Below are 12,232 nucleotides of genomic sequence, written 5' to 3' on the forward strand. Positions count from 1 at the left end.
ACTCAGTGAGCGTCAGTGGGGACAGGACAAGCTGAAAATGGCTCTCATCTGTCTTCTGTGCTCCAGACAGAGGTTTAACTCCTTCAGAGCCTTGATGAGAAGGGGATGGGATTGGAAATCAAAACTGGCAAGTAGCTGAACACATTTTTATCTTGCCTATGTTTTACATAAAACGTGCACACAAGTATATAGAAGTACCTTAGGAAGAGTTGTTTCACATGACGAGAAAAAAGTTAAAAACAATCTGAATGCCCCTAATCATATAAAACACTTTGAGAGGAAATTTCTAGAAGAACTACAATAATAATAATAATAATAATGGTTTTTGTTTTAAATGCAAGGACACTTTAAGATAAATGTTACCTTAAAAATACACTGTATACATAAACTATAGTCTCTCTGTGTTTGCAAAACCTTAAGTAAATGTACATATATTCATTATCATATTCTAGGCGTTCATTATAGTCCTTTTCCTCAGTACTGCAGAGTGTTAAAAAAAAAATCTGAATGTCCCCTAAGGAGTTAAACAGGAATAGTATATTTTCATGCATCTCCTGCTTTGACAGATGAAAAATGTCAACTGTCCTGTTTTTATTTTCAAGCTTTTGCACTATTCATCTGGTTCATTAGTGCATCTCGATGCTGCCCCTGACAGCTGCTCGCCCTCTCCTCCCAGCAGCTGAATTTTTCAGGCTAATTTGATCCTCCACACTGAGACGATCGCTAGAATGATTGACTTACTCCCTGACCTCCAGGGTCTGACTTTCCTGATTAGTATTCTGGGGGTGTCGGAGGGACGAAAGCCCACTGTCTGTCTTCGGGGCTGGTGGCAGCTCTCTTTTTTTTTGAACTGTAAGCCACCAACCTACAACCCTGTAAGGATGCAATTGCTGCGCTGAACAATAAAGGAAATGTGTAAAACCTACTTTTCCATGTAAAGGTCCGTGTAGCAAAAGCACAGCATCTTGATTTTAATTAGTAAAGTCTACTTTGTTGCATATCAATTAAAACTGTACTGCTAGTTTTTTTTTTTTTTTTTTTTTTGAGGTTTCAGGAATATTTGAAAGTCTAATTTTCTGAGTTTAAAATACATTTTCAAAAAAGGCTTCCTATGTCTTCATTGTTAATAGTAATTTTTTAGTGTGTACAATACAAAATATGTGCTGTTATGACCAATTTTTAAAAGCCAAACTGTTAGGTATTTCTATTAACAATACACTGAAACATAAGTGAAAGGAGATAGAACATAAAGTTAAATTAAAGCTTTAGAAAAATTCTAGTTCTTCTAAAAGATTTGCATGGAGAAATCAAGAAAATGCATTGAGATGAAAACTAACGTTAGCATGATAGATACTTTAACTCAAAATCATCCACAATACATATAACTCATGGATGTAGGAATGTCCAAAGATGTTATTTTTATTTTTGTGGCATTTTAAGTCCGCCTAAAAATGGGACACCATCTCTCAAAGGCAAATTCAAAATGTGATAAATTATTTCAGTTTTGACATGAGTCTGCTAGACCTAAAATAATTATGCAAACTTCCTCTCAAAATTCAACAGAATTTTTTTTTTATTGCTAAATTTAATCTAGTCATTGGAAACCAATTTGCTGTTTACTTTTAGGGATTTGAAGAGAAAATGTTGCTTTGATAATATTAGACTATGGACTAAAGGAATCTAAAGGTTAACTAAACAGATAATATTTTAAATGTACAGAGTGACTAACTTTTAAACATTATAGTAACAATATAATCAATCTTGTTCTTGTTAGCATTGTACTAAATTATTAACAAAATATAAAACAGTGAGCATAATTTCTTGTAATCCCATGGGTACATATAAAAACATGTTTTGTTACATTACTGACTCATAATGTTTCATAACAAAAATTATCCAAAGTATGCGTTTATTTAAGAATATTTAAAAATCCTTTCATTTTTAAGTAGTTGTTAGTCACTTCAGTAGGAAGAACAAAACAAATAATTTCAGGTTCCTTAAATTAAGGGAATTTGAATCTGCAATGAATAAAATAATAAAAGATCATGACACACATTTTTAAAAAGTCCAACAACACCTCCTAAAGCTGCTTTACTTCCAAGTAACGGTGGCACAATTAAAATAGATGACTTCATCATATATTTCATTTAAGTCAGGAGGACAAGAGACACGAAATATATAGTAGGAAATGCATTGGTTTCTATTTATCCTCTTTAGACTTCTCTTATATACACAGAGATATGAAAATGATTCCTACACAGGGATATGAAAATGCTTCCATGTATTATATTTCCTCACTTTATTAAAACCTACTTAGACACAGACTAATTTTTAATTAACAGCTTTGACTGGAAGCCTGTATTCCTAAGAAAATTATCATTCAATTAAAAAAACAAAATTACAGAAGTCACTAGCTTGAGATACTTTTATATCAACACAGACGTAAAATGTGTTACTAACATGCTTTCTTTTATCCATCCAAATTATTACAGTGCACCATTTCTAGAGGACCTACCTACATGATTCCATCTTCCTTTGATAAATGATCACCAGTAGAACAAAAGAGAGAGCATTTCACTGAGCTTTACCACTACAAATTGTTACTCATGGAAACTAAATTGATAACCTAGAAGAACTATCTGTTTGCATACTATATTTAATGCTAAATAACACCTGTGTAAAAGTGAAATAAAATATTGATAAAGATATTTACTATGCTTTCATATATTAAATCCAATCCATTATACCTCTCTTGTAATGCATGGATCAAGATTTACAGATGTTCAAATGTATATTTTTATAAATGCAAGATATACAGAAAGGTATTATATTAACATAAAAGTTAATGCTTTAAACTTGTCATCAAAGGAACACAAAAACTATATTAGATGTATAGGAATGTATAGTTATTAAATTCCATTACACAAAGTTATTAACCCAATGAAAATTCTTCATAATTAAAAAGGTGATTCTTAAACATCCAGAAAAAAATAAGTATATACTATAAGGATAGAGGAAATATACTAAGTAAAACTGTATCAATATTTGGAATTTATCAACATTACCTACCTCATATAGTAGACAGCCAAGAGACCAGATGTCAGATTTGAAGTTGTATCCATTTTCATGTATTCTCTCTGGAGACATGTAATAAGGCGTACCAACTGCAAAAAAACAAACCAAATAAAATAAGAGGTATATAAAAATACAGATGCAGCTGTGGTAAGAAATTACATACAAAATTTTGAATTTAAAAACATCACCAAAATAATTCATTAGGATCAGAAAGCTGTTCTTAAGAATACTAAAAACTTTTAAATTTCTTCTTTACTCCTTGACCCTTAAATAGTACATTAAAAACTGTACAAAACAATGTGCTGGGTTAAACTTTATTTCCTTCTGATCAATCCAAGAAGAATCTAGGGAGCATAACTAAGGGAAAAAAAGTAATTCTGACAAGAATACCTACTTAAATGATTCACACTGGCATTATTTTTTTAATTTTTTTTAAAAAAATATGGTTTGCATATCCCAAATAATTAAGCATGATAATTTAAAAATAAATAGTATTATATAACAATTTAGTAGAGTATGCACAAATAAATCATATTTGTTAACTTTTACAGAAACATCCTTTAGAACACAGTGTGGCTGTTAACAAATGATATAGCACTTGGTGCCTTACTTCCACTTTAGAAAGAATACCACAGACTTTTGTACATCAAAGGATTATATAATAACAAATGTGAAAGGGTACTGGCATCTCTGGAAAAATGTCTTCAGTTACTGTAACTACTGAGACCTTTTAAAAGACAAGACACTCAAGATAATTTTTGTTTTTGTTTGTTGGCTTTGACGTGCTAATATTTTTTCTTTTTTTAATGACTGTTTTAGAAAATGCTATTAAACACTTGAAAATAAAAAGAAGCATATATGTTAGACTTTGAAATGTAAAAATATTTAAGTGACTTTCAAAGTGAGTATCTTTAATTTCAAACTCAGATGGTTATTTCACCATCATTAGTCTAAGGCTTTTTGCCAAATAGAAAATTAAAGTTTAAGAACATTTAGAATCTTATTTACCTGAGGGAAGGGCCACCAAAAATATGTTGCTACTCAAAGAGAAAAGGGCAGTCCCCTTTTTCTATTAATTTTCAAGATCTCCCCAGGTGTTTACTATAAATCTTAATAAGACTAACAATACTGAACAGGGGTCTTTAGTTAGAAGCAACAAAAAGATTCACACCAATAATCAAAGCACTATACTCAAAGGCAGCAGTCAGTTTGCCAAAAGAATAAATTTATAACCTAATAGTTATGTGTGGAAACTATACTAGGCTAAAGGTGGAAACATCATGTACCATGACCCATGATATCCTACCTGTATCGGAATCCATTTTTACTAATCATGGATAGCCCTAGTCAGACTGGATGAAAGAAAAGTATTTATGAAAGTAATGAAGAAAAGTTAAGAAAAAAAGTATGCAAACAGAAGGATAAGAAATTTAAATAAAATACGAACCATTAATATATGAAAATTAATGAGACGAACTTTAAGATATAGATTATTTAATTGTAGCATTTACTTTGAAGACAAACAGGTAAATATGCCAATTTCTGTGTCAGAAAAGCAAAGAACTTTGGAAAACAGCTAGGTTTAAAGAATCTGTGTTATTACTGTGTAAAATAAACACAAGCTATCTAGCTTTGGGAGTTCTAACCACTTTCACCTGTAGTTTGCATAAGTGACACCAATTATTGGAAATATTTACACATTCTCTCCATTTAAGGAAGGATGGTAGGTACAGTTAGAATAATAAACGGGCTCTGCTCCTGGTTTCAGGACATAAAGCAAGTGACTGGCAGTGAGGAATGTGCAGAGAGAGGCTTCACGGAATCCACAGGGGGGCAACTGAAAACACTGAGGCTTGAAGGTTCAGAGTTTACCAAAAGCAAAGGTAATTTTAACCGGTAGCTCTGGGAAACCTGCTGATACATTAGGGGTTTGATATGAGTGTGAAAGATTGATGATAAGGAAAAAGAAGAACAAATGCTAGCATTTTACAGAGATTAGCCCCAGCATAACACCTTAACTGCAACACAAACTGAACTCAAAGACGACCCAAGTGAAGGGAGCAAAGGAAAAGAATGATTAGGAATTCTACTAAGCTAAATTTGAAATGCAAAAAATCTTAATGTACAAAAATCCTTTTTCAGTGAGCTGCTGGAGGTCATTGCAAAAAGTTACACACTCAGTTAAGACTGATACTTTAGATACTGATGCTTAATATTATAAATAACAAGCCTCTTTATATTAAATAAGCATGTTTTATTTCAATATTTAAACTACATATATTCATTAGTATATATTAAAATGTAAAGCTAAGGATGCTACTCACCTCTTTGATCAACATATTTCCAAAAGTCATATAAGATGAGTAAGTTTGTATTCTGCACTATAATTATTAATTGGATAAATTCATAATTAACTGGGGAACACAGGCCTAAGAGGGAGGTTCTACTGTCTCCTGACATGCTTCCTCATATGCCCCTCCATTCTGGACAACGACTCTTACGCTGACTGACACTGAGCAAAGAGGTACAGCCCCATCACGTAAACTGATTTGTCCTTACCTCTCTCTATCTAGCAGAGAGGCCTAAAAGTTTAAGTGCTCAGGAAAATTTGCAGTACATTTAAATGCAGTGATATGTTTTCAACATTTCAAAATTAATGAAGATATAATTATTTCCAAAAAACTTTTTCAGAGATTCATGACAGCTGTGTCTATGATTTCTGTTGCCTCAAGAATGTTGTGACTTCTTTTAACAGTTGTACAAGAAAAGAGAGTTATGGAGTGACATGATTAGACATTAAAATGATCATGTGAATTACTGTCCTATGTATTCAGAAGCTTGAAGACTACAGCACATGTAATTCCACTTATCTTTCAAGAATTTATGATTGTAGGTAAAATGAGAGTACATTTTGCAATAGCAGACATTATGCCACTTTAACCTTCGGACATGAATAAAAGTAGGAAATGGATGATAACATTATAAAAAACAGAGGCTGACAGAGGAAAACTAGTAACAACTAAAAATCTTACCTGACCTTTCTTTATTCTATATTAATATCACATTAAAATATACTAAGGCAGTCATCCACATGTAAGAATCCCTTTCATTACATTGACTTATTCTAGCTATATAAGAAAAGTTTTATATGGTATATACTCCATAAATATATATATACTAATCTTTATCCTGAATAAAATGAAGACTGGTATCTAGAAGTTCTGCAATATGTTTAAGAGAATCAACAAGTTCTGCTAACATGTTGTTATTATAGAAGATATAACTAAATTAATAATTTTCATCAGAGCAGGTTATATACAGAATAGTTTAGCTAACATTTTAGCATTGTAATCTCTGCAAAGATTTGAATGAAAAAAGAAAACAGAATGACTGAAGCATTCTCATATGTGGTTAGCTTTGGATTGTTTTTTTGTGTGTGCTTTTTAAACAAGGGAGGCAGCACAAAACCAGTGAAAGATAAATCTCTTTCACATCTTACATTTGCCACTAACTAGTTAGGACCATTTAACTTCTCTTTTCATTTCCTTCCCTCACCTGTAAGATAAAGTCATGAGAAAGATGAGCTGATCTCTGAGGTCCCTTTTGCTTTAAAATTCTGTAGCACTTAAATAAACTCTACAAAAATCCATCTGGAAAATAAAATGGAAAAAAAATAGTCCTTTTTAAACTATTACTTAGGAAAGCTGAGTGAGAGTGTTAAGTCAGAGAGTACACACAAATGAACTAAGTTTAGAAATATAGTTTATTTCTCTTAGAATCAGAGCAAACTACAGACAAGAAAGCTTTAAATATTCCTTCTTGGGAAAATTTAAAGGAGACAAGTCATCTTTCACCTCAGTTTGATATAAACACACACACACACACACACACACACACACACACCTTCAGGGAATAGGACTTAATTTCCATTCTTTCCTTCATACTCATGAGTCAGCCCAGAAATTATGTTGGCAGACAGAATGGAGAGAGGGCACATTTATTTCATTGTAAGGAGTACTAACTGAGGTCAATATAGAATGGCTGAGTAGGAGATCAATATTTCTTCTGCAAAAGACATATATAAAATAAAATTTGTCATCTTTGAAGTGCAACTGATAACATTTAAGAGCTTTAATAATGCTGAGGTAAAACACCTAAGCATATTTTATTGTTATTGTTGCTATGCTCCAGGCCCTGTGTTAAATGCATTCTATGTATTATCTTGCTGAATTTTAACAAAAGTTTACCATGCCCTGCTGCATGGCACACACAATTCTAGGTCCTGTGCTGACAGAAGTAAACAGGACAAATCCTTGATCTTGTGGGGCTCACAGTCCAATGAAACGGGAACTATTATAAGGTAGTTTTATGAGATGTTTCAACTATTATACTGCTTTTGAGAGAAGGCATAGGAAGTCAGTCGGGTAACTTGCCAAACATCATAAAACTGGTAAGCTGTAGACTTGGAATTCAAACCCAGGTAGTTCTTGTCTCTTGCATTTAAGCAGATGGTTATTTCAGTATAACTGACCACTGTGAAATACAACTGAAAAAAATATCTGTATCTTTCCAAATTAAGAAGCAGAGAAATCTAAAAGTCACAGCATGTACATATGAAAAACCAGGAATAAGGGTCCAAGTTCAATGGGCCACATGTGAAAATTATGCTACTCTGCAGCTACGCTGATTTAAATAAATACTTGTTATGGCGGCTGGGAGGTTAAACGTGCAGTTTAAAATTAGATAATAGCTTCTTACCAGAGCAATTACTTAAGTCAATAAGGGACTGAAAGTTAAAAATAAATCAGTGAAAGCAGCCTATAGTACTGACTGAACATATGCTGCCTTTACAGCTCTAAACCACCCTGAACAACGAAGGGGTATAAGCCGAAGATCTATTGAGAGGTGCTAGGAAAGGTGTGGGAAAAACAAGTATGTGACCACAGGTGGCACCTGGCACCAAAAATGAAACTGTTTTAATGCCTGGTTCAAGAACACTAATTTTCTAAGTTGAAATCAGAGCATATATCACACTTGGAAATAGTGTGGGGAACACGAATTGTACACTCAAGAGACTCCAGTGTGAAAATTCTGATATCTAGCTTGAATGATGGCCATGCATTTAATCTGCTGGCAATTTTACAAAATCAAAGAATCATTTGTCTCACTGCAAAAGGTAAACAGCAGTTCAAGAAATCCTATAACAAAAACAAAAACAAGAACATAATTTCCTCCCAAGGGGTTTCAAATATTTGTTTAGCACAAGTATCAATATCAGAGAGTTTTAGTTAGCTTTGTTTTTTTAAGCAAAAATCTATCTCATTTTTAGGATGTACAACAAGCACATACAAGTAAATTCACACAAACATGCAAAGAGAAAACTTTCTTTTTCTGGGAGACAATGTAAAAGCAATTAAAATGTCATATCAATAGGTTATTAATTTAAGTGTTTTTATTTGTTTTTCTCCTTTCACTAGAACAGGCAGTCAGAGGTGAAACCCTTCACTGTATGTATTAATAAATACAATTTTGGTGTAAATAGATTTTCCTGAATAGCAGATAACTATCACCAATTACTTATATACATTGGAGTATATAACGTGTTTAGATTTTTTAACAGATTAATTATCCTAATTAAGTTTTGTTAAAATTACTTTTTATCCCCGTCTATATTCAGAAGTCCATGGTAGAGTAAGCCCCTGAGAAGCATGATTGTTAGTAGTGTGAGAGTCTCCTTGAGGAATACAAAAAATTTGCAAATAATTTTTTAAACAATTGCCAGTAAGCTAACAATGAAAGAAAATGATTTGTTTATAAATTTATATTAAGCCAAGTATGGCATTTTCTCCCTTGAAAAGTAAATGTAAATTACAATGCAATAAAGTACCTATAAAGTCCTATAATAAAAATGAGAAAATTTAAAGTCAAAGTATCTCTTCAAAAAACAAAATATTTATTTTCAGTAAATGTAAACTTCCTCTAATTTTGGAACCTCTTCCGCAGAACCTCTCTAGCTTTTTGTTTGTTTGTTTGTTTTTGTTTTGATACAGAGTCTTGCTCTGTCTGGACTGAAGGCTGGACTGCAGTGGTGCGATCCACGCCTGGCTAATTTTTTGTATTTTTAGTAGAGATGGGTTTTCACCGTGTTAGCCAGGATGGTCTCGATCTCCTGATCTCATGATCTGCCTGCCTTGCCCTCCCAAAGTGCTGGGATTACAGGTGTGAGCCACTGCGCCTAGCCTAGAACCTCTCTAGCTTTTAAACAATTTCACCTAATTAGGCTTTTAGAGGAGGATATGAATGTCTCCCCAGCTGTCGCGTCTATTAAAATGTCTATTAGCCTATTAAAATTGCGTTACAGGCAGAAATTCTGTCTCCATGATCTTTGCCTCTTGGTGCTATACCTGTTTATGTTATGGTAGTGACAAGAGACTTTGCCACCATAAAGGTTGAGGACTTTATAATAGGAAGATTACGCTAGATTATCAGTAAGAGATGCAACAGAAGGGGCAGGGGACATTCAAAGTGTGACAGGAACTCTCCACCACTAACTTTTAAAAGGGAGGAAGGAAGCCAGGAGCCAAGGAATGAGGGCAGCCTCTAGAAGCTGGGAATGGCCCTCAGCTCCCAGCCAGTGAGGAAACAAGAACTTCAGTTCTACAACACCAAAAAACTAAACTCTGCCATAATCTGAATAGACAAGAAATGGACTGAGCCTCCAGAAGTCCTGCAATCCTACAGATACCTTGATGTTAGCCTGGTCAGAGTCATATTGGACTTCTGAGCTATGGAACTGAAAAATAATACATTTCTGTTGTTTTAAGCCCCTAAGTTTTTGGTAATGTGTTAGGGCAGCAATTGAAAATAAATACAAATGTGTTAATGATTCATGCATTGCATGGGAGAGTGAAACACTCAGTTCTATGTGGTATGGACCTACCTCACACCAAGGATTACATAAGGACCAAGGGTGTTAAGAGAAAAATGTATATGGTTCAAAAAAATGTTTGACTTCTAAAAGCTCACTGGATCATTTTGGGATGGTGTTTTTTTTGTTTTGTTTTGTTTTGTTTTTTGGTTCTCTTTTTTTGTCAGGGGCGGCAGGGCAGGAGAAGCCAATACATTCGCCAAAAGAATAATAATATGGTTAATAACACAATGTATAAAGGTTAAAATTATGGTCCTTTGTAATTTAAATGAACTCTGGCTTGGTCACTAACTGATAGAAATCTAAACTTGATAATCATACCTATCTCAAAGAAATGCAGAATAGAAATCAGTGAATGTGCTACACGGCACTTAGTCCATATGAGTATTTGAAGCCTGATAAGTAACTATTTTTTATTATAAATGTTTCACATTGACCAAAATAAGCTGTTATCAAAAGCAAGTCCAGCAGGGATAACTGCAGATTTATTGATCCAGAGAAAAGTCACCAGGGATCAATACTCCAGTGAACCTCATGAATCATTCTGGATTTAAAGATAATCTCTCTGCTCAGAATTTTCCAATTTAGAAAGATGTAAATTTCCTAATGGCTTACTCTTCATTCACCACTACCACCCATTCCCATTAAGAGAGTTAATTACCCTTTCGTTGCAATAGCTACAAATATGCCACAAAAACAAACAAGTAGAAAAAGGATACAAGCAGTATCTTAAAAAAAAAATCTAAATTAGGTATTTTTTCTCTATCTTAAAGCCATGGTCTATACTCACATTTCTGATTCTCCTCTTTCTGGACATTTTAGGAGAATTACATTTCCCTGTCCCTTTGAGATAGTCATTGCCATGAGATCTGTTTTGGCCAACGAAATGTGAATGGAAGTAATCTGTGTTACATTCAAGCAGAAGGGCTTAATTAAGAGCCAGTAAGTGATTCTCCATGCTGTCTTCCCCTCATGGGATCACAAAAACGTATGCTGATATGAAGATAACACAAGACTGAAGCTGCCTGGAATGCCAAGTCACCACATGAAGGGATGGCAGCTACCTTAAAGATCAACATAGGTCTACAACTCACTGTGGTTGACAAAAGATTAGAACATTCTTCAGTGCTAAGCAATTGAGGAATTTTTGTGTTGTTTCTTCTGGCAGCATAATCTAACCTATACTTACTGATATACTTAGTCAAATTCACCCTTTATGTGTGTAGTCTGTCTCTAAGCTTCATTCATTCAATCAGTATTTATTGAATATCTATTATGAGCAATCCCCTCTTCTAGGTATCTAGGGTACATGAAGGAACTAAATACACAAAGATCTCTGTCCTCATAAAGCTTGCATTTTAGCTGGGAGAGACAATACATACAAGGCATAGTAAGAATATTACATAGCATGTCAGAAGATACTAAGTCCTAAGGAAAAAAGAAAAATTAAAACAGGGTAAGGTTTAGGAGTTCTAGGGATGAAGTGGGGGCAGTCAGGTTCAGTATTAAATAGAGTGATCTCAGTTTTCTAATCTGTAACACTTACTGTACCCACAACACAGAGGAACAGAGGAGAAAACATGATTTAAAATGCTCACCAATTTTTAAATGTTATACAGTACTCGTATTCATTGCCACTGTTATTGTTACTATTTAGTAGCAACAGAGGATTCTCCTGGGTCACTATTATAGGAAATAAGGGAAGTTTGATATGATTTGACTAGAAATAGTATACATTGGGAATATATAAAAATTGTTCTGGTATTCTGTTTATATGTTTAAATATTCAACGATTAAGATACTCAATCTCTTAGTAAGCTGCCTCTGGGTCAGAATGTTTATATTTGCTGAAAGGACACCTCAGAGTAAGTTAAGAAATAGAAATATACCAAAAGTATATGCTGCCTCTTGTGATATGAGAAAATATACTACTTGATTGCCATATTCCAATTTCACAAGTTTTGGTGAAATTTTAGCTTTCAGTCTAAAACAGCCATTCTTTAGAAATATCAGCTAAAGTTATGGAAGGACAGATGGCCATGAAGACAGATTTTGATATCCTAGAGACCTACTTCTTGTTTACTTCTGAATCTTGAAGAGTAATTGTAGTCAATTGTAGGAGAGACAGCAAACTATGTCTTCATATGTAGGGTCCTAAGCAATGTAACAAAGCTGAACATAGTACTTCTAGATCTAATAAAACAAATCAGAAAACAGTATAAAGTAAGA

General features: G+C 33.5%; 1 protein-coding gene across 4 annotated transcripts in view; it reads right to left on the bottom strand.

Annotated features, from left to right (window-relative positions):
- NEK7 (NIMA related kinase 7) overlaps positions 1-12,232 on the bottom strand; it is a 145,026-nt gene that overhangs the window by 20,221 nt on the left and 112,573 nt on the right. For all 4 annotated transcript variants that reach the window (XM_025401716.1, XM_025401733.1, XM_025401725.1 and 1 more), the window contains exon 8: positions 3,070-3,164. In XM_025401716.1, coding sequence (XP_025257501.1) covers positions 3,070-3,164 — 95 coding nt within the window. The remainder of the gene's footprint in view (positions 1-3,069; positions 3,165-12,232) is intronic.

Source organism: Theropithecus gelada, chromosome 1, assembly GCF_003255815.1.
Source record: "Theropithecus gelada isolate Dixy chromosome 1, Tgel_1.0, whole genome shotgun sequence".
Lineage (NCBI taxonomy): Eukaryota > Metazoa > Chordata > Mammalia > Primates > Cercopithecidae > Theropithecus > Theropithecus gelada.